The 26,784-nt window shown below is 38.3% G+C and overlaps 1 protein-coding gene across 7 annotated transcripts in view; it reads right to left on the bottom strand.

Moving 5' to 3' along the window:
• The window catches only part of dctn1b (dynactin 1b), a 55,945-nt gene that overhangs the window by 11,894 nt on the left and 17,267 nt on the right, over positions 1 to 26,784 (bottom strand). For 2 of the 7 annotated variants that reach the window (XM_088354676.1, XM_088354672.1), the window contains exons 2-13: positions 23,709 to 23,945; positions 22,409 to 22,487; positions 22,228 to 22,259; positions 12,671 to 12,691; positions 12,179 to 12,346; positions 8,181 to 8,378; positions 7,909 to 8,113; positions 6,695 to 6,773; positions 2,982 to 3,141; positions 2,799 to 2,903; positions 940 to 1,131; positions 737 to 853 (exon numbers count right to left, since the gene is read on the bottom strand). In XM_088354676.1, coding sequence (XP_088210802.1) covers positions 737 to 853; positions 940 to 1,131; positions 2,799 to 2,903; positions 2,982 to 3,141; positions 6,695 to 6,773; positions 7,909 to 8,113; positions 8,181 to 8,378; positions 12,179 to 12,346; positions 12,671 to 12,691; positions 22,228 to 22,259; positions 22,409 to 22,487; positions 23,709 to 23,936 — 1,584 coding nt within the window. In that variant the 5' untranslated portion in view covers positions 23,937 to 23,945. Of the gene's footprint in view, positions 1 to 736; positions 854 to 939; positions 1,132 to 2,798; positions 2,904 to 2,981; positions 3,142 to 6,694; positions 6,774 to 7,908; positions 8,114 to 8,180; positions 8,379 to 12,178; positions 12,347 to 12,670; positions 12,692 to 15,427; positions 15,701 to 22,227; positions 22,260 to 22,408; positions 22,488 to 23,708; positions 23,946 to 26,784 lie in introns of those variants that run through there. The other 5 variants (XM_088354673.1, XM_088354674.1, XM_088354675.1 and 2 more) reach the window with 5 other exon arrangements.

The raw sequence follows: 26,784 nt of genomic DNA, 5'->3' as shown, positions 1-26,784 counted from the left end.
TTCCAGTAGTTGTCAATGGTTTCCAGTAATTTTTGTACTTATTTCTACATTTCTATACACTTCAGTGCTATAATTTTTAGTGCTTTTCAGTACGTTTTAGTTTTTATACTACCTTCTTGTATATTTTAGTAGTTATTACTTCTTTTCGGTAGTCTGCATTGCTTTTCAGTACTTTTTAGTACTTGTACTATCTTCTTGTATATTTTAGTGGTTATTACCTCTTTCCAGTAGTTTATTGGTTTGCAGTCATTTTTGTACTTATTTCTACATTTCCGTACACTTCAGTACTATAGTTTTTAGTGCTTTCAGTACTTATACGACTCTTCTTGTATATTTTAGTATTTATTACTTCTTTTCAGTAGTTTTCATTGCTTTTTGGTACTTTTTAGTACTTATACTACTTTCTTGTATATTTTAGTATTTATTTCTTCTTTTCAGTAGTTTTCAGTACTTTTTAGTGCTTGTTTCTACATTTCTATACACTTCAGTACATTAATTTTTTGTGCTTTTTAGTACTTTTTAGTTTTTATACTACCTTCTTGTATATTTTAGTAGTCATAACTTCTTTTCAGTAGTTTTCATTGCTTTTCAGCAATTTTTGTACTTGTTTCTACATTTCTATACTCTTCAGTACTTTAGTTTTTTTGTGCTTTTCAGTGCTTTTCCTCGCCCTTCAATCACTCTATAATCGGGATGTTCGATACTATTTTGATATCAACATTTATGAGCGACAGACCTTAGCGTGTGCCTTGGTCTCGGCAAATTTGATCTTGAAGTCAAACATCTCAGCGGGCGGTTGTTGCTGGAGCTCGGCCGAGGCTTCCTGCTGGCTAGTCAGCTCTCGGTTCACTTCCTGCAATGGAGGGCCGACAACGAACGATCAGGACACGAGGTGGAAGTAAATCCCATTTTTTTGTCCTAAATGTAACCGAGAATTACTTGGAGATGAGCGGTGAGCTGTCGGTACTTGCTGATGGTCTGCTGATAGTCGGCAACCGTCTCCTGTGCCGCCTCCACCCGCTTGTCGGCCTCTCTCACTCGAGTCCCGCTCAGGTCCAGAAGTTCCCTCAGCTCCAACTCCGTCTCGCGGGCGTTTTCCTGCAGCTCGTCGTTCATCTCGTTGATGGCTTCCTGGAGGACATCCGCCGAATTTGTTTTTGTAAGTAGGGTAGAGCGGTATTTTGATATAATCCTATAGTAAAGCGAAGCAAATGCGTTCCTCTGCTACCCCAGATAAAAACAATAAAATAACAAAATAGTACATAGTAATTACAATTTATGTTTGATATTCAGGTCTAGGATTAAATTACTATACAAAAAATTCACATACAAGTGAGGATGAAAATTGATTTAGCTTTGGTGTGACGTGACCTGAGCTGGTCGAGTGTAGAAGCGGGTGGATGCATCAGACGAAGGAGACAATGGATTAAAATTAAAACTGATTTTAAGACTTCCACTTGCGAGGATTGTCATATATTTAGAAAATGTCATTTCTCTAATCGCCACATTATTTTAATAGCCCTGTTTTTCGATTATTTAAGGCCATGTAATTTAGAGCGTAGTACTTTTGGTGCTTTCATATTTCTTGATGATCGCAAGCTTTGTTTCCCTGGTTATCATGTGCTTCTTCATTTAACCTTCCTGTAAACCTTAAGACCCATTGTGATTAATGAAGTACAAAAAAAACAGTATTGTATTGCTGACTTGCAAAGTCTTCATGAAGTACACAAGATTTTGAACTGAATAAATGAAGAAGCATTGTGAGACATAGTCCAGCCAATATCATATCAAGATTTTCATGATGCTGTGACGCAAACTATTTGCAAACCAGCATTTTATTTTATGTCGATCAATAGATGACAGACATCTTGGAGACGTCACCAGTCATAGGCAGAAACACCGAAATGCAATATAATTTGTTTTCTACGTCATCTAATTGGGAAAAAGCCGTAAGAGGGGCTGAAAAACCTCTTAGTCCACACCGTAAAGTAAAAACACCATAAAGCAAAGGAGTCAACTATAATCGGGTAGGCTGTAAATACCTTACCTCATTCAATGTCAGACCTTTCTATCAAATGGTAAGTGTGGGTGCCAGCCAATTTTTGCTATTTTGACTCCTTTTATGAAGGCCTACAGAAAATGCAGTTCTGTAACTATATACAGTAGGCATAGCACATATCAAAAGAAAGCTTCAAGCTTCATCTTTCACGAGAAGAAACGCATGAATCTAGCTTTTACCATTGTTTAGTAAACAACAGTTGAAAAAGTTTCTTGAAAATACTCATTTCCAAGAAAAACAGCTTTTCGTGAAAGGATGCATTTCAAGCAGAATTTTCACTTCATTTATTATACTTTTAATATCTAAATGTTTTTCATAAACAAAAGGGCTCTTTGCTTGCAAAATAACATTTCATTGCAAGCACACTGAACTTATTCATGAATGATGCATGAACTTTGCAAGAACTTATCAGCGCCCCAGTGTTTCCGGTGATGTTATTCACACGATTTTGATCACTCGGGGTCCACCCACACACTCTCAATCTCTATATAGAGGAAGCAAAGAAAAAGGAAGTGGGGGCTTCTCGATGTGTGGAAAAAGATCAGATCATCGCGATCCCTGCCATTCAGTGGTGATTGATCATGCTAAAGTCATTCCCAGAGGGTTGATACTTACTAATTAGCAGCGCCTAAGGTGAATGAGTTAATGATGAACTGTTATAAACATGAAAACTTCGAAACAAAAGGTCAGAGGAACAAAAAAAAAACAGGACGAGAGCTTAACAGATTTAAGCACTTACCAGGTCAGTGACGGTTTCCCTCAGCTCTCGGACTTTCTCCTCCAGGTCCAAGTTCCTCTCTGTCAAAGTCTCCACCATTTCCTCGGCCCCCAAAGCGGCATCCACCTGATATAAAAGAAAATGAAAATCTAGCAGGTTTTTGAACATGTTCACAATAAAAACCGTCTTGAGTCTTGGTGTAACCTGCTCCTTCAGCTCGTCGATGGTCTTCTCGGCCGCTGACATTTCTTCTTGCATCTTCTCCTTGTGTCCCCGAAGCGAGTCCAACTCCACGTTTTTCTTCTCCATTTGCTTCTGCAGCTTGACGTGCTCCTGTTTCTCCGACGCCGAAAGATCTCGCATCCTGACGTTTGGGAGAAACTAGTCAACTCCAAAATAATAACTTTGAATGAAACCCCAAAAACATAGTTGTTCAAAAATTAACATTTCAAACTGTAACTTAAGGCAAGGGGGTCACCAACCTTACTGAGGGATATTTTTTTGTCGCAGATGAGCGCAAAGGGTTTGATATGCGTTTCAAAATGATCGCAAAGTTGTACAGTGAGTGCAGAATTATTAGGCAAATGAGTATTTTGACCACATCATCCTCTTTATGCATGTTGTCTTACTCCAAGCTGTATAGGCTCGAAAGCCTACTACCAATTAAGCATATCAGGTGATGTGCATCTCTGTAATGAGAAGGGGTGTGGTCTAATGACATCAACACCCTATATCAGGTGTGCATAATTATTAGGCAACTTCCTTTCCTTTGGCAAAATGGGTCAGAAGAGGGACTTGACAGGCTCTGAAAAGTCAAAAATAGTGAGATATCTTGCAGAGGGATGCAGCACTCTTAAAATTGCCAAGCTTCTGTAGCGTGATCATCGAACAATCAAGCGTTACATTCAAAATTGTCAACAGGGTCGCAAGAAGCGTGTAGAAAAACCAAGGCGCAAAATAACTGCCCGTGAACTGAGAAAAGTCAAGCGTACAACTGCCAAGATGCCACTTGCCACCAGTTTTGCCATATTTCAGAGCTGCAACATCACTGGAGTGCCCAAAAGCACAAGGTGTGCAATACTCAGAGACATGGCCAAGGTAAGAAAGGCTGAAAAACGACCACCACTGAACAAGACACACAAGCTGAAACGTCAAGACTGGGCCAAGAAAAATCTCAAGACGGATTTTTCTAAGGTTTTATGGACTGATGAAATGAGAGTGAGTCTTGATGGGCCAGATGGATGGGCCCGTGGCTGGATTGGTAAAGGGCAGAGAGCTCCAGTCCGCCTCAGACGCCAGCAAGGTGGAGGTGGGGTACTGGTATGGGCTGGTATCATCAAAGATGAGCTTGTGGGGCCTTTTCGGGTTGAGGATGGACTCAAGCTCAACTCCCAGTCCTACTGCCAGTTTCTGGAAGACACCTTCTTCAAGCAGTGGTACAGGAAGAAGTCCGCATCCTTCAAGAAAAACATGATTTTCATGCAGGACAACGCTCCATCACACGCATCCAAGTACTCCACAGCGTGGCTGGCAAGAAAGGGTCTAAAAGAAGAAAAACTAATGACATGGCCTCCTTGTTCACCTGATCTGAACCCCATAGAGAACCTGTGGTCCCTCATCAAATGTGAGATTTACAAGGAGGGAAAACAGTACACCTCTCTGAACAGTGTCTGGGAGGCTGTGGTTGCTGCTGCACGCAATGTTGATTGTGAACAGATCAAAGCACTGACAGAATCCATGGATGGCAGGCTTTTGAGTGTCCTTGCAAAGAAAGGTGGCTATATTGGTCACTGATTTGTTTTTGTTTTGTTTTTGAATGTCAGAAATGTATATTTGTGAATGTTGAGCTGTTATATTGGTTTCCCTGATGAAAATAAATAATTGAAATGGGTATACATTTGTTTTTTGTTAAGTTGCCCAATAATTATGCACAGTAATAGTCACCTGCACACACAGATATCCTCCTAAAATAGCTAAAACTAAAAAAGCCCCACTCCAACTTCCAAAATATTCAGCTTTGATATTAATGAGACTTTTGGGTTCATTAAGAACATGGTTGTTGTTCAAAAATAAAATTAATCCTCAAAAATACAACTTGCCTAATAATTCTGCACTCCCTGTATTTATCAGAAGTAGGTTTAAAATGTCTCAGTCAACCACTAAAACGTCTGCCTTGTATAAGGGCATCGAGTGATTTACACATCCATCCATTATCTGCACCGCTTATCCTCAGTAGGGTCCTGGGGGGTGCTGGAGCCCATCCCAGCTATCTTCGAGAAGTGGGCAGGGGACACCCTGAATTGGTTGGTGATTTACACATTTTTAACTAAAAGGTCAAGTCATGTTTATTTGTCCCCCCCCCCCCCTAATCCCAAGGAGTGTCAAAGGGCTGCACAGACCACAGTTTATTGCAAACCACAGACTATTAGCACACCATCCCCTGATCTAAAAACCTACATTTAATGAAGAATATTAAAAAGTGGATTATGTATACCAAAGTACATTGTGTAATATTTGGAGCACTAGATGGCATCGTATTTTCTAAAGGGAACGAAAACCAGTGCCAAATGAAGAACAGCGTTGTAGCAAGATGCCAGACAAACATGACAGCGACTAACAGTAAAAGAAATAAAAAATTTCTCAACCTATGAATATTTATAAAAATTAGCACTGGTATGACAGTCAATGTCGGGCAGCACGGCGACGCAGTGGTTAGCGCGCATGCGGCACAGTTCTGAGGTCATGAGATTGAACCTCCTGCGAGGAGTTTGTATGTTCTCCCCGTGCTTGTGTGGGTTTCCTCCGGGCAGTCTGGTTTCCTCTCACGTTCCAAAAACATGCATGTCAGGTTAATTGGCCGGTCCAAATTGTCCCTAGGTGTGAATGAGCGAGTGAGTTTGTCTGTCTCTGTGTGACCTGCGATTGGCTGGCAACTGATTCAGGGTGTCCCCTGCCCACTGCCCGAGGATGGCTGGGATGGGCTCCAGCACCCCCGCGACCCTACTGAGGATAAACGGTGCAGATAATGGATAGATGGATGACAGTTGATAGGTTGGTCGTTTTGGTTGTAACATTTCTCAGAATTCACTGTGTGAATATAACTTGTTTTTATATTCCTAAATATAAAAACAATCTTTCACACACACACACATGAAGTAACGTTTCAATAATCAGTCTAATTGCATCTCTTGTACGTTTATCAGTTTTGTACTCTTTTATTTTTAAGTCGCATTTCCGGTGTATTTATCTGTTTCCTGTGTGACTAAAGTTAGCTAGACACACGGGGGCGAGTAGTGTGGCCGGGGCACTCGCCCGAGGTGGTCGGGGCCACCGGACAGAGCTATTAAATTTATTTACCTTAATGCTTGTGTTTTTATTTGAGTAATTCTGCCACCATAGAGTTTATAGAAGTTTTAACTTTATCACAGTTAATGTGTTTCTGTCTATTTTTCAAAAATATGTTTATTTTAACTATTAAATTAAACTTGATTTTTGTACTACTAGGAGTCACAAACTATTACACACTGTTCCTTTTAAAACACTGGTCATGACAATGATTTCTCATGCAAGTTGGAAATTTAAATATCCTAGAAAATCCCAAAAATCCATTACTGCTGAGGTATTTTCAGAATAGCTTGCAGGCTTCTCAGATGTTCTTGCCTGTGGGCATGATGATTGTGACCCTTGCTCTATTTAAAAAACAAAACAAGAAAAACCATATCACCCGTATTTATCAAATATTATCAATGTTAACAATATTTTCTAAAGCCCTGGGTTTTTTTTTAATCAAACGGTATCACATCAATGAATTAACTAAAAATAGTTAGAGACTAGATGGTGAATAAGTAATCTCAGGGGTGGTAACTCTGATTTTCCAAGAAAAAAGGTAGGAAACATTAAGAGCCGCTCATACAGACCTGACCAAAGCTTCCTTCAATCGACCGTTTTGCTCCTCCAGCTGTTTGACGTGATAACTGGAAGCAGCTCCGTCCGAGCCTCGAGGGAAAGCGCAGAAATAAAGAAGCTTGGTGTCTACATACAATAGACCTCTGGGCTACAGTGAAATAAGGTGGGGGTTTTTTGCCCCTTCTTTACTGCATTTTATGTAGTTAGAGTTCTAAGATGCTATCGGTCGATGTCATATAAAATGCTGGTCTGCTAAGGATTTGCATCACAGCTTCATGAAAATGCTATTGGCGAATTCTTTCGGACAATGCCTTTCGCCTCATTCAGTTCAAAATCTCGTGTGCTTGTCAAAACTTTGTGAATCGGCGAAACAATCATGTATTTTTTGTACTTTTGTACAATTAGGCTTGCAGTGATGCTAAAGCATGATAACCATGGTAACAAAGCTTGCAAATATGGTACAAGAGTCACTAACCTCGCTCAATGGCATGACCGTCACCAATTGTTGATCGATACTGTTATTAAAAAGAAGGTGATTAAAGCAAGGTCATCTTGACAATCCATGCAAGGTTTAAAATCAGTTTTAATTTTAGTCTCCTCCATCCTTTGCATCCACCCACTACTCCACTTGCCCATCAGTCACGTCACACCAAAGGTAGACCCAATTTAATTTTTCCTTAACACATATATTTACTTATAACGTTGTTTAATTTCATACGCATAAATTAAACATAAGTAGTAGTAACATTATTATTAATAGTAATTGTTATTTTAATGTTTTTTTTTCATCTTTGGGGGTTCATAGCACTTTAAAAGGTGGGGTGTATAGTTTGAGGTGTCCTTAAAAAGTTGAAAACTGTTACCAATGTCCAATGGAGTTCAAAGAGCCCTTATGCTTTATTTTCCATTGTGCCTATCTGATTATATCCGGGCTGTTTCGGGGAAGAACAAACCCTCAAAAAGATGCAAAAAGAAGAGTTTATTTGAGCGCGTCTATGGCATGCACGCAAATCATGTGTTACTCTGCCGCCATCTCATGGTTTAAAGTCTTGATTGCAGCCTTAAGTTTCAAATGCCGCACCCCACCTTTAACTATGCATTACCGTAGGTTTCCATTCCGTGCCATATGTCAATTTTCCTTTGTGATACCCACTTCAGAACGGATTATTCCAGTAGCGCCGCTGTATTTGTCATATTTTCCTTTCTCAAGGTTTACTAGCCATACCTTTCTCCTCAATCTCGTGTTTGAGGATCTCCAAGTCCATGGTGAGCTCCTCCACCTTCTCCTTCATTGAGTCCACCTCCAGCTGCAGCGACTCGGCCCGCTCCTCGGCCATCTCCTTGTCCAGCGTGGCCATCTCGATGGCGTCGGCAGTGTCCGACATCTCCTCCATGTAGTGCTCCTTGGCCTCCAGGGCTTCCTTGGCCTCCTGCCGGAAGAACACGATGTGGAGTCATATCTATACTCAGGCTGGTTTTTCTTTTCTTTTTTTTTACCCGTTTGGCCTCCTTCAGTTGCTTTTGAAGATCGGCCTGCTGCTCCTGCATTTTGTTCCTCCACTCTTGCAGCTGCTCCAGCTGGATTTTGTGCTTCTCCAGTTCTTTAAGCTTGGACTTATCTTCGGTTCGCTTCAGCTTCAGCGTCTCCAGCTTCTCCTCCAGGTCCTTCACCTGAGCCCGCAGGGATTCCTCTTCCTGAAGAATAATAGAAGGTTTACTAATAATTACGTATCAAGTCAAATTTAGTTTGGACACTACAAAAATTGGTCTTCCACTCTCAGATAATTTCCCAATTTGAAGTGGCATTAAAACTAATGAATTTGACATTTCTAAACACTTTTGCTTTAGCTAATTTTAAAAATGTTCTTTTTTTTTTTTTTACAAAGTAATATATATTTACTCAATTAGTAGAATGAAAAATAATGTTAGAATTAATGAAATCATCTCAAAATATTAAAATTAAAAAATTAAAAACACACATTTGCAGAAAATTTTAGAAAAAATAATTTTCAATATAAATTTGGTAAATAAGAAAAATAATATTTAAAATGAGCAAACGTATCTTTTTATTTTTTTAAACAATATTAAAAAATAGTATAAATGAGCAATAATCTGTGAGTGTATTTTTCCCCCGGTACAGCTACAAAACTCAATTCCAATGAAGTTGGGAAAGTGTGTTAATTGCAAATAAAAATTGATCCAAGTAAATTGCAAATTCTTTTCAACCCATATTTAAATGAATGCACAGCAAAGACAACATATTTATTGTCTTCACTCATAAACTTTATTGTTTTGGGAGAAAATCATCAACTCTGTAATTTGATGACAGCAACACGTGCCAAAATAGTTGGGACAGGTGTCAATAACTACTCAGAAAGTGGATGAATGGAAATCAACCAACTATTTGCAGGTGAACAGATGAATTAGCAACAGGTGAGAGTTGTTACTGGGTATAAAAAAGGGAGACCCGAACAAGCTAAGTCATTCACATGCAAGGATGGGGCGAGGTTCACCTCTTTGTGAACAACTGCGTGAGCAAATTGTTGAACAGTTTAAAAACAACATTCCTCAAAGTACAATTGCAAGGAATTTAGGGATATCATCATCTACAGTCCATAATATTGTGAAAAGGTTCAGGGAATCTGGAGAAATCACTGTGCGTAAACGGCATGGCCGTAAACCATTATTGAATGCCCGTGACCTCCGAGCCCTCAAGCGGTACTGCATTAAGAACCGACATCAATGTGTAAAGGACATCACCACATGGGCTCAGGAACACTTTGGAAAACCACTGTCAGTCAATACAGTTCGACGCTATATCCGTAAGTGTGGGTTAAAACTTTATGTTGCAAAGCGTAAGCCATTCATCAACAACATCCAGAAACGCCGCAGGGTTCTCTGGGCCCGAGCCCATCTAAAATGGACTGATACAAAGTGGAAAAGTGTTCTGTGGTCTGATGAGTCAGTTTTCCAAATTGTGTTTGGAAATTGTGGACGTCGTGTCCTCCGGTCCAAAGAAGAACAGAACCACCCAGACTGTTATGCACGCAAAGTGCAAAAGCCAGCATCTGTGATGGTATGGGGGTGCATGAGTGGCCAAGGAATGGGTAACCTGCACATCTGTGAAGGCACCATTAATGCAGAAAAGTACATTCAGGTTTTGGAACAAAGTATGTTGCCATCCAAACAGAATCTTTACCATGGGCGCCCTTGCTTCTTCCAGCAGGATAATGCCAAGCCACACACTGCACGTCTCACGACAGCGTGGCTTCGTAGTAAGAGGGTGCGGGTGCTTGACTGGCCTGCCTGCAGTCCTGACCTGTCTCCCATTGAAAATGTGTGGCGCATTATAAAGCGCAGAATAAGACAAAGGAGACCCCGGACTGTTGAACAGCTGAAGCTGTACATAAAGCAAGAATGGGAAAGGATTCCACTATCAACGATTCAACAACTAGTCTCCTCACTTCCTAAACGTTTATTGAGTGTTATTAAAAGGAAAGGTGATGTAACACAATGGTGAAGAAGCCCCTTTCCCAACTACTTTGGCACTTGTTGCAATTATAAAATTCTAAGTTTATCATTATTTGCTTATGGAAATAAAGTTTATGAGTTTGAACATGGATAATCTTGTCTTTGTGGTGTATTCATTTAAATATGGGTTAGAAAAGGTTTGCAAGTCATTCTATTCTAATTTTACTGACATTTTAAACTTTTTCCCAACTTCAATGGAATTGACTTTTGTATTTAAAGAAAAAAGAAAAAGAAACACAGGCAGGTACTTTTGCTAGATTTTACATGATTTATTTTTCATATTACAAAAAATAATTATTAAAATAAATAAGTACAATAATACAATTTATATTTTAAAAAAAGCTATATTGTGTTGCACTTATTTTTACAAAAAAATAAACAAAAAGATAAATCATTAAATTATATTGAAAAGTAGCTTTCAATGTATTATCTAAAGGGTTTCTTTTTTGTCGTGGAAATTTAAAAAAATTATGTAAAAGAAAAACCGGGAGATACTTATGCTATTTATTGATTTATGATTAAAATTAACATGTAAATCATGTTACATACATTGATATTTATTCATTACAAAAAAGGGAAAATGATTGGAAAAAGTTTGGATCGTGAAATTTCCTTGCAATTATTTTACTAACAAATATGCAAAATAATAGTTAATGTTTTAAAATGATCCGAAATTGGATCAGGAACAACTTCCCTGGAAATAGGATTATTTTAAAACGTTTTCTTCCTGCATTTTTTCCAGTGTGGAATGATTTTTTCTTTTTAACAGCCAACAATTCAAAGGCAGCAATTAGACTTGTTACGACAATGAACACACCAGTGCTAAACAAACCCATGCAAGTCAAGTTTGCCGGGTTCTGAACTCAATGCGTATTTTTAGCAGTCACACCTTTGACAAGCTGTTAAAACTGACAAACAGCACTTGACAGTGCCAGCGCATCAGGTCCACGCACCTTGGTTGCCATGGTGATTTCATCCTGAGGTGTGGGGTGAAAAATCAATTAGGCAGCAATGGATTGTGTCAGGAAATTTGAAAGGGAATTATAAGCAAGATTAAAATAATTAAAGGTTAAGGCCTTTATCATATTTTACTGCAGGGTCAGAAACCTATGGCTGGCAGATATGGTTCTTTTTCATGACTACAAACTTCACTGTGACCTTTCCAAATTTAGTGTATGTGATGCCAAAGCAAGATAGAAAATAATTCGCTCGGTCCAAAATATATCAGGCAAAGTTTCAACTACAGTTTACTTTCACAGTGTGAAACCAACAGATGCTGTTTTGGCTATATGTCTCGAAGGAATGTTTTATATGGAAACTCATAACACAATCTATGTTTACTGTTCTGACACTTTATCATGAAAGCCTACAGAACAAACTGTAAACACTCAAAAACACCAGCCAAGCACACTGAGCAATTTGATTGGGTGTGCGGTATGGGTCGGCAGGTCTCTGCACAGATAGTGCACTGCCCTCTCTCTTGCTAAAGGTAAACACATTTATATACTTGTCATTTGCAGTATTTTGTGACATTTTCCCAAAGAACTCTGCTCGCACCTTGTTTTAAAACCATTATTTATGGATAAAAAGGTTGTTGAGGAACATTTTGGCCTTTTGTAAGTAACTGCGGGAAGGAGACAGTTTTTGAGTGCTATATTTGTTGAAATGGAACACAGGCTGCATAGATTTGATCAAATTGTCAAACGTCACACATTAAATTCCAATTTGATGTCTGGAGGGTCTGTTTGACTGTTTTGTTGAATTTTTGTTGAATTCTGTCTTAAAATTTTTGGCGTCTTTTTTTCCACTCTCCCCCCCAAAACCTTCAAGGCTCTTTTGTTCAAAAAGGTTCCTGATCCCTGTTTACTGTATTGGTCCTATTGTAGTTTATCATACATTTCTTACATGACTCATATTGTCTTGATTCAGTGTTGCCCTTTAGATTTCAAGCAGATGTTACAGACCTTGCTGGGCATAGGGGGCGGAGGGTTCCCAGGAGAGTGCAGGGTGGGGATGACCGGGGCGGCCAACGGGGTCTGGGCAGGCGTGCTGGCCTCGCTGCTGCTCATCTCGCCAGCCGAGGCGGAGGCCGAGCCGGAAGTCGGACCTTTCCCTGCCGTACGGCTCGGCTGCTGGACGAAAGACATACAAAAATTGCTAAAAATCAAAATGTTCAGGTATATAAGCCAAGTCAACACCGATGAAATGTTGACGTGCGTCACAGTCAATGGTACTGGATGATGGGAATTTTTCCCAGAAAACCCAGAGCAAAAACCCTTTCAATAAAGCCTAGTTAACTGAAATGAAACTTCAACCTGAATCGCCGTCAATGTAAGTGATTGAATTTGGAATAGATTCGAAATCTATTCCCATCGACGGTAACGGATGTGAAAAAAATCTTTCAATAAAGAAACTGGTAGAAATTGTAAGCCCTTAGAAGTGGGAAAAGGGCTCACCTTGGGCCGTCTGGCCGTGGTCTGAGGAGACGCAGGAGGAGGAGGAAGGTAGGGGAGGGCAAGGAAACAAACAGGCAGGGTTAGTAATTGAAGGCAAAGCATTTGAGGCACATTTCTTTGAATGGTTCAAAGGAACAGAAAGAGGAAGGAAGAAGAAGGGTTAGCGCGTAGATGAGGGCTCACCAACCTTTTTGAAGCTGAAAGCTACCGGAATTTCAGGACTATTCGACACAATATCCTAACAGATATACAGGCTTATGTATGATTTTTTTTTCCAATAACCGCCAGGGGCACTCGAGCAGAAAAGGTAAGTGAGACAGGTGGTGTCCAGGAAAACGCAACCGCCAAAAAACACCATAGAAGAAGTGTAAAGTACAGTAACATCCGTTGTGAATTAATGAAGTTACAATAATCTCGTCTTCACTATGGAAAATGCAAATGCATTTTTTGCCAATATTTGTGTGTTGCTGTTTTCTTTGCCATGATACTTGTGTTGCTTTTTCCCAGTTGTGTTTGTTATGAAAACTTTGAAGAACCTTATGGTGTCATGTTTTAATGTGGGCACATAGCGGCTTATTGTCAGGTGCGGGTTATGTATATCATGTTTTTCTTTTTTCTTTAAAAAAGGAATGTGTGCAGTTTATAGTTTATACATTTCTAAAATAACAAGTGATCATGGTATTACTATGTTATTACGATGTAATCGCCAAGTTGTAATTATTAGAAGTAGGGTTAAAACAGGCCTAGACTTCTCATGCCAGAAATCTAATTTCCTAGAAAATCACAATGACTGGTAATCCATTTTCAGAGCCGTTCCGCGAGCTACTCGGGTGTTCTTACGGGGCTACCTGGTGCTCGCGGGCAGAACGTTGATGACTCCTGACATGGAACAATAGGACATTGTGATACACTACTGAACAGCGGCTGTAAATTCCAGGTAAATTTTTCTAACCACAATTTGATTGTAATCACACTGGAACAGAAAATCAATTTTCGACGACGCATATTTTCAAAATAATTACTGGTAATTACACTATGAATCAAAATAACCCGACCATGCGCGTCTGATCTACTTTGCAAATGTCACGTAACATCAATCCGCTCTGCTGAGCGAAGCAAAGCGTCGTGACTGGCACCGGTGCCCCTGTAATGAAAGAGTGCATTGTGCACGCTTGGTCCAAAATGACACAGAACCGAGACAAAAAAGCCATCGAGACACCTCCACCTGAACTGCTTCTTGCATCCATTTCAACCTTCAGTGAGCCATGACCAACCTGACCAACTGTGCTCTTATTTATTGTCTGCATCGACAGATGAACTAAAATGGTCTGTGAAGCGGTATTTATTTATTTATTTTTTAACTTTTTTGTTAGTCTACTGGCTAACAGGTTAAAATGACAAACTTAGAATATAGTTTCAGCAAAAGGAAGGATTTTTATAAAATACTGAGCTTAAAGGTCACTTATTACACTGCAAGGATATTTATATTAGGTATTGGTGTTGATACAATCCCTGTCAAAAGTAGTTGATATAAGTATCAGATGGTCTTTAGTGGATGTTTTAGAAATCGAAATAAAGATTCCATTCTTTTTAATCACCTGAGGGAAAATAATTTTGTTAAGTTCTGAATATATCTTTATTCAGTCATATACATTTTTCAAAATTGCTTTAGTTATGAGGGAAGGGAATGTAATAGAGCTGTGGGACTGGTATCTTGTATCTAGTATCAATGCCTACTCTAAAGTAGAATACAGTCTCAAAATTAAAATTTGATTTCATGGAATTTAAATTCAACTTAATTGCTTTTTCTCTTAAAAAAATACACACTCACACACACATACATGTAAATGTATGTATGTATAAAAGTGTGTGTGCGTGTGTATCTTTGCTGACGCCAGTTTTTGAATTTTTGCATGAAATGAATATTTACAATGAAAAAACTGCCATATAAAAAAAACAAATAAAGCCCAAATAATGAAGACATATCTTTGTATAATAGCAGTGACAATATTATATATACTAATAATCAATTTCCAATGACAATGAGAAAATTATTAAAATAAAAATGCACATAATCTAATATGTAAAATGTATAAATGAAATATATTAAGCCTAATATAAAAAAATAATACCAATAAATAAACATTATTTTATTATGATACAAATTACAACAATACATTAAAAAAACATTTGCATTACACACAAATACAAACTGTTAACCACTCAATGTTTTTCCGAAATTATATTTGCAGACCTTTTTAAAAACAAATACGCTACTCTAAAAATTTTATTTTGGAAAAATCCCATAGCCATTAAGGAGGGAGCAGTATTTTTCTGGTAGCAATTGGACAACACTACATGATTTTCTGCTGTGATAATGACAAAACTTCTATGGTAAACTGGCGCCACATGAATTAAATGAAATCTTTGGATCCTGGTGCTCCTCACACTCAAACTAGAAGCAGCAATAAAAACAAAAGAACATCACATTTCTCTCAATATTTTTGCTGACTAATCTCAGGATCCAGCAAACTTTCCAGACCTCGGCAACTCGCTCTCCCTTCATGCGTCGCGTTGGATGCTTTATTGGATTACAGCAGGACCATTCGGCGGAACTTAACCCGGCCAAATAAGACCTGACCGCCCCTTAAACCCCGACGTTATGCCCAGGCCAGCACGACTCAAAAAGCCAACCACAAAACGGCAACATCCAGAACCGGCAGTGACCAACGGGAGCCCTCAGACGGCGTTCTGTACCTTTCGAGGGGCCGGCGTCTGCCTCATCATATTTGCAAGGGAGAAAGACACAAACACACAAAGAGACGGACAGGGAAACAGAGAGGAGGTGTTGAGGAAAGACAGACACGGAAAAGGCGTCTGGGTGGGCGAGCTGCAGCAGTGCAAATGGCCGCAGCGGCGTTTCGGTCCTGCAGCCTCCCGTCCTCTCCTAATCCCGCCGGCACCTCGGCAGCATTCTAACATCTCTTTGCTGTTAACCTTCCTCCCTCCTCCCATGTACCCGCCCTCTCATCCAATGCCCTGTAGTGATGGGAATTCTGGCTCTTTATTGAGAACCGGCTCTTTCGGCTCAGTGTTTTCTACAAGATTTTTGGGGTTTTTAGTGATGTATAAGCGATAATAATGAAACGATATGCGCCAAATTAATTTTGTAGATGTATTACTATATTATATTAGCCTTTATTTATTCAATATAGAGTGAACTTATACCTCATTTAAACTTTCAATCTGTTTGTATTAGGCAAAAACACAAAGATGGTGCCATTTATACTGGCTAGTCACAAGCGTCTTAGAGTAAAAGAGTGCAAGAGTGACAAAGAAAGAGATGGAGAGAAAGAAAAAGAGGGTGAGAGAAGGAGAGAGTGAAAGAGAGAGTGAAAGAGAAAGACAGACAGACGGACAAAAAGGGTGAAAAATAGTGAAAGTGAAAGAGAGAAAGAATGAGAGAAAGAAAGAAAGAGTGAAAAGGAGATTAGGTGATAGACAGCGAAAGATAGAAAGTGAAAGAAAAGGGGAAAGAGGGACAAAGAGGAAGAAGGAAAGACTAGCGAGAGAGAAGCAAGAGAGAGAAAGAAGGAAATAAGAGAGAGATAGAAAGAGAGAGAAAAAAAACAGAAGAGAGAATACAAAAAAGAGAGAGAGGGTGAAAATGACAGACAGAAAGATAGAGAGATTGAGAGAAAAAATGGAGAGGGACAAAGAGAGAGAAGGGAGAGAGAAAATAGGAGAGAAAATGAGAAAGAGAGAGAGAAAAGCAGAGAGGAAAAGAGAAGAGAAAGAAAAATGAGAGGTGAGAGGAAAGGCAAAAGAAAGAAAAAGAGTGCAAGAAAAGTAGAGAGACAAAAAGAGAGCAAACAGAGAGTCAAAGAGCCAGCTCACGGAGCCGTTCCCTTCGCGAACCACTCATCACTAACGCCCTGCTCCCCCATGACATCAGCGAGCGCCCTCACGCATCCCCGCCTCTTCAGCCGCACATCGCCACGGTGACCACAGCAGGGAGAGGCGGTGCTCTGTCAGTGCTCAGGGTGTGACAATGATGCAAAGAGACATTGTTTGCGGGCAGAAAAAGAATCAACTGCGGGAGTGCAAAGAGAATGGAGAAATAAACCGCAACAGCGTGGATGCCAGCCTCGCCCATCTCCTAGCAACCCCGAGGAATAGCAGCAGCCACAAGTGATTGCCGATTGGAAAAGCCCAAGGCTAAAACTGTGTTTGAGATACATCTGGGCCCGAAAATATTTGGACAGACACACACACACACACACACACACTTTTTGACAAGTTGGGCTCTTCATGCGACCAAATCGGAGATTGAAATATTTTCACCGGAATTGAAGCGCAGGCTGTCATGTTGAATTCAAATGGTTGAACATCTGACTGAAAATGAAGGATTCATCTTTAGTCGGATGTTTTTTAGGGGCTCAAAAGTAATTTGTCAATCAAGCGTAATTCAAACAAAAATCTTTGTGGACAAGGATCCTTTGCTTCACCTCCATTGAGGGCTTCTTTGAACAGATGACGAGTGGTCACAACAACAGCTTCCACACACCTACAATCAACTCCAGACTTTTTCACAACTTAATTAATGACGTGTTAACAAGGTAGAAAGAAGCCTTCTGAGTCAATTGTCCAACTACTTTTGGTCCTTTGAAAAACGGGGTATAAAGAGTGTCATGGGCTATAATTCTGAATCCCTTATTCCTATTTGGATGTGAAAAGTCTCCCATTTCAGCTGAGATCGTGCACTATAGGACAATATTCATTATATTGTTGTATTTTGGAATGTGTTTATGTGAACAGCTAAAATAACAAAACTTGTGTCACTGAACCAACATTTTCGGGACTAACTGTAATTACTTATCATTAAACATTGTCCATATGAAAAGGATTCGATCAAAAGTTGAAATATTTGTAAAATATTTTATCACCTGAAAAGAAATTATAATTAAAAAAAAACTGATTAATACTGTAAAGGGTGTTGATATTTAAATTATTTAACAATTTTAAAATGTGTAATATCCTGTGAAAGATAGTTTTGAAAAATGTTTTCTATAGTGGCTATATGTTCTAAAAATAGATTATTTTGCAATAATGTTTTACTTGTTCTCTAGTAGAGCATTAAGTTAAAAAATAGTAAAATAATTATATGAGATGAAAAATGTTATTCTTTCATTTTGAAAATGTATTTATATTTATTAAAGATAAACTTTAAAATAAAATCATAAAATAAAAATAAAAAACAGTGTAAAGTGGAACAAGACACATTTGCTAGCCAGGATGATTTTTAGATATTTTGTTTCCGTTTAGAACAACAACAAAGAACTTTAAATGGAAACTTTGCAGAGTATTGCAGATTTTGTTCTCTTTTGCTTATTACAATTATGTGTAAATGTAAAAACATTTTTATTGAAAAAAAATAAAAATACTATGCAGCATAAAACCAGATTGACATAGATGGTTTTATTTAAGGAATAAATTGTGAAAAAATGTTAAAACTATATGAACCGACTTGTTCATAAAACAGAAATCCAATATTTCAAACATTCCAATACTTTGCCTATTTATATTTTTTATATTATAGTATTATTATCATTAACGTTGATATCGTTATAAATGTGCATACTTATTTGCAAATATTTATTTGTTAACTATCCCTCTAAAAAAATCAATAATAGATTTTTGTAATATAATGGGGCAATTGTTTAAGCGCTTACGAAGTATATAATTGGAAAGATGAAAATAAATTGTGTGGCAAATGCTCATTGAGCAGACCACTTATTTGACAATATCAGCATGAGAGCGAGGCCAAATGGTCTCGCTGACTTCCTGTCCTTCACGCTGTGATTTATCCTATTGGGAAACCTGACACGCCTGAGTGCAGCACTCATCTTCTAGCAGGAAGTTGATGAATATTTCAAACAAAACACGTTTGGCCTCCGCTGAGATGTAATGGAACCTCTACTACAACTCACGATATTAGAAAAAAAAAAATGACAACGTATTTTGGGTTCTGCGGCAGATCATCGCATCATCATCCTTTTTCTGTATGAATCCTCTTAGATCTTGCTCATACTGTGAAAAGGAGATTAGCAAAGCTCAGGAGGATATGATCACAGTGGCATGAGTGCTTTAGGGAAAAAGAAAAAAAACACAGGCGGAGTTGTCGTGGAACAGAATTATGGTACTGTCTTCCCTTTTTGTTTCAGATTGGCATGTTTTATTTTATATTAGAATGGACACAGAAATCATTCAGAGTATTTTTTTTTTGCATTCTTCTAAACCGTTTAAAAAAGATCAACTACGTTTTTGTGTCCATGTATTTAGATATTTTACCTTTAATTTTCTTATTCATTATATATTTTGTTAAGGTGTCCAGGATCTAGGGCTGTTTGCGGCCCGGAAACTACTTTCGGGCTGCACACATCATCTATGTATCTATCTATATACCGAAGCCATATCCCTCTAGTGGAAGGTAGCAAGATTCGAGAATACACTCACCAAACATTCATTCCCCTTCGCTCTTCCAGAACCTTACACCAAACATTTAGCGCACAGCACAACAAGGGGGCGAGTTGCTGTGCCAAGCAACCCTTCGTCAATAAAGAGGCCGAACAGCATACACTGGTTTACCCCCTTCGCATCATATGTGTCTGTATCAGTCATTCTTAACTATCCTTTGTCATTAACATCCATCCCTAGCACACACTTTTGCATGGGGTGCTGAATGTCCGGTGATGTCACAGTCTTTATACAATATTAATTGCTGTACTTGCACGACAAGCTGCAGCCAAACTGAAAAAAACCCAATAAAAAGAATAAAAAAATGAATCAAGCTAACTAACAAAGTCCACAAAAAAGACCAGCCAGAGCCGAGAGCACGTTCACGAGGAAGAAAGCAGCAGGCGTGGCCTTTTCCTACGTAGGGATGATGCAAAACAGCAAATTGAGCCTTCATTTTGGGAGCTATTGTTGCCACGGTAACGTGGCGGAGATGTCAGGCGAAAAAAACATGCCGCACCTTTTTGGCCTTGACTCCACGCTGCTTAGTGGAAGGAAATCAAGGAACGGAGGAAGGAAGTAGGGAAGGAAAGATCAGGGGTTAAAGGCAATTGTGCCGGAGGAACTGTGGGCGGAGAGGGGGCAGGGAGCAGCCACGTTCATGTCTGCATCTTGCACGCACGAGCATAATGTAAGAGATGTAATAAAATCCACACCAGCAAATCATTTAATTAAGATAATATGAAAACCAAAATCAGGTTGGGCCATCATGACTTCAATAACCTTGAAAAGTCACCACCCAGGCTGTCTAAATAAGGGATGGTGTGGTATTGAATGTAAAAACAGTAAAGAGTAAATTTTAATCATCCGTGTCTAGAGTGCAAATAAGTAGATTGGAATTTTATTGCGAAAAACGCTTGTCATCTTACCTTCATCATGTCGGGTTAGGAATAACACATTGCCCTCTACTGGCGGATACTGTTTACTACATTTTACCACTATTTGTGGATGATCAAATTGGCAAATAAATACAGGTATGAATAGAATTTGTGTGCATTTGTAGGAAAAAAAATGGGCATTAAAGGGACCGTGTGTATTATATAGCACCTCTTAGTGGTTAAAAAAATGTCATTCATAATATATGAAGTTTTTTGTAGTTTCTAAAATCTGTAAGGAACTTATATAGATTACTGTCTGTTGACAAGAGCTTTTAAACTTCTATGCAGTCAATATTTTTTAAAACGTTGACATATATCAATAAAGTTACCGGTACTTTAAAATTATTGCCCAATGCAGTTTTCAAAAATTATGGCCACATTTTTAGTAAACATTGTCAACTGCAATGTAATTTGAAGAGAAATTTTGAGTTCACTGATTACAATTTGAATAATCAAATTTGTCAACCTCTTGTGAAAATACAAAAACCTCCATTAAAAAGCACAGCTTCCATTTATTTTAAACAAAATATGTGTGCATTTGTTATTTGTAAGAGACAAGAACAGGACAATACATATTGGGATTTAATAGTGAGTAATCATATACTGTTTTTTCTGTAGTAAAACAAAAAAATATATTTAATACAATAAGTATCGTATATAATACTGTAATCCCTTTTTGTTTTAGGCCACATAAAGTTACCTGCACTGTTTTGGGCATGAGCTATTATTCTCAGTCGATTATTGCAGAAAGCAGGGGCCAAAATAGCAAATTTGTTTGCTTATTTTTTCTCCATTATATCTACCTAAAATGAACAGCACCAATGCAGCTGCGATCCATTACCCCGGTTGACTATTACTGTGAGCGGGTGCCAGCAGAGCGCATGTTACAAATGCGGTGTGTTCTAGTCCCCATATACCGCGATCAACGAGGGATTACAGTGTGCATTTCAAAACTTCTTTCAGTCGACAAAATACATCACTGGTCTCAGGCCAAAACCTTCGAAATCACACTTTTGAAAAAAAATCCCAAAACGTATACATTGTCTTCTTTGACGGAAAAAATGTCAGAAGTACAGACGCTGCCCTACTTACTCAGTGCTATATTTTGTATGTTTAAGGTTTATATAAGTAAGCTGTATTGTTTTGTACTAAATATATATATAAACATTTCATAAAATAATATGCTCTATAATGATTAAGAGGGCAGCACGGCGGCGCAGTGGTTAGCGCTTGTGCGGCACAGTTCATGTCTCGGGAACCTGTTGTGGGTTCAAATCCAGCTCCAGACTTCCTGTGCGGAGTTTGTATGTTCTCTCCGTGCTTGCGTGGGTTTCCTCCGGGCACTCCGGTTTCCTCCCACATTCCAAAAAAACATGCATTTCAGGTGAATTGGCCGGTCTAAATTGTCCCTAGGTGTGAATGAGCGAATGAGCTGTCTGTCCCTGTGTGCCCTGTGACTGGCTGGCAACCAGTTCAGGGTGTCCCCTGCCCACTGCCTGGAGATGGCTGGGATGGGCTCCAGCCCCCCCGCGACCCTAATGAGGATAAGCGGTATGGCTAATGAGATGAGATGAGATGATTAAGAAAGTTGAGTTCAACTTACTTTTGGAAGATGAGCTTTAGGGGTTAAAAAAATGCGATCCAACAATTTTCTCAACCGCATCAATCTTTCTTATTCCAATTTAATTTCAAAAGAAATGGCTTGCCTTTTATTTACACTTCATACCAACCTGATGAATGGATGCACGAGATGTCAAACAATGAAAACGTCAAAGTTCTTAGCACGCTGGAGATAGAGTACACATAGTACTGTATGTTTAGACACAGACTAGGAGGTAGAACCCGGATTTCTTCTACGGGGTGGATGATGGGTGACCTCTCACGGTGCCACGTAGCAGAAAGAAGCACTACAGTACTGTCCTGTACTCGGAAAAAGGTGCACACTATACAAAATCTAACTTTCAGCAATGTCCCGATATTTTTCGGCATCCTGTTTTACGTAAGTCGAATAGTCGTAAGTAGGGGAGCGTCTGTAGAACTGAAATATGAGATTGTGTTCGGATACCAGCGATAAAAAACTCGATATCTCGGTAAATGACTCACAAGTTTGGCCGACTTGGACGTGTCCGGGATCTCTGATTGGGGGGCAGAAAAAAAAGGAACAAGGATATTAAAGATCCTGGTGCAAACAATAAAACTTGATCATAAAAACCAAGGAGGTAGACTTTAAAGTCATAAAAATGAAGGTCAACATGGCTATCAGAATTAGAGGGAAAGGTGTTACCTCTCTTGGGAACTTTGGTGGCACTTGGCTCAGGTGTGTCTGGGGAGGTGCTGTCAGCGCCATCGTCTACTAGTTGAATCTGAAAAAAAAGGGAACAAACAATAAGATTATTTTATGTATACATGGCTACGGAAGTTGATTGATTTTGTGGTGGGGTCTGAGGAAGTTTATTATTTTTGTTGTGTTTCTCAGTTTTAATTGTTTTTCCTCAAATACAATTTTAAAGAAACGTTTTAAAATGTATAATCTTACACAAAAATGACAATCTATGTAAGTAAAAGAGAAAATATTAAGTTTAAAAAAAGGATATAAGTAATCCACATTTTTAGAAAACATGTTTAATTTGTAATTCATCTTTAAAACACTAAAAATATATTCCTTTTTTCTCAGAGTAAATAGATTTCAAGCAATACGTTAATATTTATAAACATTGAAAAAACATTGAAAACAAATAAAAAACAAGAACAGTAATAGACATCATTAATACAAAAAATTACTTTTTTGATGACGGTAAATGAAAGACCACTGGAAAAGAACAGGATAGATTTATGTATGACAGAAAACAGTAGTTTTTCTTGAAAAAGAAAGTTTTCTATTGTAATTAGAAAAACACTAAAAAGATTTCAAAGTACAAAAAAAACACATTAAAAAAGGTTAAAATTGTGTTTTTTTTCTAAAGTACAGAATTAAAATGTGGAAATATGTTTGTAAAGTGTAGAGTAGATATTAAAATATATATTTTTTTAAATTAAAAATGATATATTTACTGGTAATACATTGTAAATGTAATATAAATTGTTTAAATACAGCACCGTTAGTCATTATTAGAAGAAAAGCATTTTCTTTCTGCAAACGAAAATGTTTTTTTCTCCTTTAAAAAGAAAAATTTTAATTGTTATCGTAAACGATATCAAAACATTCTAATAACTGGAAGTACATACATTTAAAAAAAAAAATTGTAATCATGTTTTGATTAAAAAAAATAGTAATAGTAGTAGTAATCAAATGAAAGAGCATTTTCAAAAAATTGTATTATTATTTTTAATTTACATCACGAGATTTTAATATTTATCAAGTGAATATTTTTTGCATGCCGCCCACATTTGATTCTCTGATGCGCCCCAAAGCCAAAACAGACTCCATGCATGGAAAAACATGAAATGTTTTGTCCATAACAAAAGAAAAAAGAAATGCGCAAGCAGAAAAAAATGTTTTGACAGAGCTGACAGAAGACCTACTCCACTCTTATAGGGTTATCATCTTATAAATATATTTTAATGGAAAAATGAAATCCACTTACCTGAGACTGCCTGACAAAAATGCCGTGTCCGTCCTCGCAGGTAAAGTAGCGCTTCCCTTGCACTGTGCCGTCGTTTTTGCCCTTGGCCTCATCCAGGATGACGCCAACCCACTTGCCCACCGCGAAGGAGGTGTTGCCCACGTAGGCCACCGTGCCACGCTGGCCTTTGCCGATGACCTCCACCAGGGAGCCAACCTTGGGGAGTCGCCCGCCTCCGTCTGAGCTCATTTTTGATGCCTGCATAGGAGAAACAAAAATGTTTAGAACGTCTAATTATAAAGTTAAATAAATCCTTCTCATGAATAAAAAATAATAGAAGCAAGGTATTCTCTGCAAAAAAATGAAAGAGTTTTTCAACTAGTGTGCCGTGAAACTTTGGCAAAATTGCCGCAGAAATTCGGTTATTTTATCTTTGCAAAAAAGGCAAGCCAGGGTTCAGTATCTTTACTTTCTTCCAATGATATGCCGACTAACTAACATTCATTTTTATCAGAAGTGGCAGTAAATGAGTTTTTTTGTCTTTGTTTTATACTAATTGTCTGCTAATGAGTTAGTACATGGAAATATATTTAATAACTTATTTTGTTGGATGAAGCTGTTTAAGATTAAATTTCAAAGTAATAGTCAGTTGGAAAAAGTAAAAATCGCTGCACTCTTTTCCATATATAATATAATATATATATAATATAATTATCCGACTTTTTTATGATTCTTAAATTAAATAATAAAAATCTTACACATCATTTTGTTGATTTTAATTATGATATTCTTCTTTTAAATTGAAAAAAAAAGAGTAGAATGTAGTAAACACTTTTTTTGTTCCAGTAGCAAATACCCAAAATTGGTAAACATTGTTTTGTTAGATTTCTATAAAAACATATCAATATGGCAAAACAGGTTAGAAATATAGTATAATCCAAAATTACAGCAGAATTACTAAGAAATTTGAGTAACTCGTATGACTACTTGAACCACAAAGACCTCAAATAATATGAAAAACGTTTTACTGTCAATTTTAGTAAAAATCCTGCATCAGGAATTAATTTTAAAACATTTTGACAGACAACCACCACCTTAGGCCCAATTGTTCTGTGCCTTGTTTTCCAGAAAATTCCTATTCACCCCTGCGGGTTTCCTGACTACTTGAGTCAGCAAGGAGTCGAAAATACACAAGAGTATGCAACAACAAGCGTGCACAAAAAAAGAAGCAATTATGCTAATTATGCTATGATATACAGTCTTAACTCAGATACACTGAGCTCCAGAAGAACAAGAAAACGTTTTGACAGACTTGAGATTTTTCAACGGATAAAAAGTGTACCTATGGTTTACAAAGGATTGCAAATGCTGATATGAAAGAAAATTCCATTTGACCAGCCATAGCAATAAAAAATAGACTGAGCATGATTCTAGGGCACAAGAAGGGCCACGCGGGACCACATGCGGACGTTGGCGTCACTATAGCATCGTGGCAGGACGATCGAGACTTAGCGCTGGGCGCCTCCATTCGGGCACTGGTTGTGACTCAGCAGTTTATTATTATCCTCCTGCCTCTGACTTTTATTCAAGTACAAGCAGGCCCTCTGCTGCTGCACAATAAAATCACAAAGCCCAGATGCAGCATATACGTCAAATGTTCACATTTTATGGTAGTATGTTGTAACATTAATAACTGCATTTTTATAACTCAGAGTTCTGCACAAAATAGGCAAAAAGATTTAGACAGAAGGTAAACAAAAAGAATAAATACAGATATTCCTACTTTACAAAATATTGTAGTCTGTAATAGTATGTAGTCTGTACAGTACAGCCCTTTGAGACTTCTTATGATAAAGGGCTATACAAAATAAACATGACCTGACGTAACAAAGACTCTACATGGTTTCCCTCAGAAAAGGTAGTAAGCCAGGTAGTTAGGGATTGGAAAAACCAGGAAGTCTACAAGGTTTCCCTCAGAAAACTTGCTAAGCCTGGTAGTTAGTGATGGGAAAACTACTAAGTCTACAGGGTTTCCCCTCAGACAACTTGCTGAGCCTGGTAGTCGGGGATGGGGAAAAATTTGAAGTGTACTGAGTTCCCCTCAGAAATCTTGCTAAGCCTGGTAGTCAGGAATGGAGCACACTTGGAAGTCTACAAGATTTACCTCAGGAAAAGCAGTAAACCTTGTAGTCAAGGATGCAAGAAACTAGTTAGTTTACAGGGTTTCCTTCAGAAAAACTTCTAAGCTTGGTAGTCAGGGATGGAAGAAACTAGGAAGTCTATAGGACATTTCTCAGAAAACTTGCCAAGTCTAGTATACAAGAATAGGAAAAACGTAAGTCTACAGGGTTTACCCTAAAAAATGTGCTAAGTCTCGTAGTCCGGATCGGATAAACTAGGAAGTCTACAGGGTTCCCCCCAGAAATCTTGTTAAGCCTGACAGTCTTGAAAGGTATAAACTAGGAAGTCTTGACTTAAGAAAAAGTAGTAAGCCTGGTAGTCAGGGATACAAGAAACTAGGTAGTCTACAGAGCTTCCCTCAGAAAACGTTACAAGCTTGGTAGTCCGGGAAGAGAGAATCTAGGAAGTCTACAGGGTTTTACTAAATAAAAATAGTATGCCTGGTTAGTCAGGGATGCAAGAAACTAAGAAGTCTACAGGGTTTCCCTCAAAGCCTCATAGTCATGATGGGACAAACTGGGAAGTCTACAGAGTTCCTCTCGGCAGACTTGCTAAGCATGGCTGGTGTATAAGGATAGGAAAAGCTATTAAGTCTACAGGGTTTCCCTCTAAACACTTGCTAAGCCTTGTAATTGGAAACGAGAAAAACTAGGGGTTTGGCTCATAAATGTTTTGGGGTATAAAAAAATAGTGGGGTTATCCATAGGAGGATGGTGTTCGGACGTAATTATTCATTGGCAGCCCGGTGGGTCGAAGAAGATATGCTTGCTAATCTTCCAGGCTCATAAAGCACCAAGGAAAACCCTGGCCTAACATATCAAAAGTGAGTTTTTAGAATACTTTTCAAACGCGTCGACAGTTAAATGCAATTTTTACCACATCCTTGTTGAGAAACAACAATTGCTAAACTTCAGCT

This window comes from Urocampus carinirostris, chromosome 15 (assembly GCF_059441175.1).
Source record: "Urocampus carinirostris isolate Australia breed hairy pipefish chromosome 15, RoL_Ucar_1.0, whole genome shotgun sequence".
In the NCBI taxonomy this organism is placed as follows: domain Eukaryota; kingdom Metazoa; phylum Chordata; class Actinopteri; order Syngnathiformes; family Syngnathidae; genus Urocampus; species Urocampus carinirostris.
Note: the sequence above shows the minus strand (reverse complement) of the source record. Positions and strands in the feature narration are given on the sequence as shown.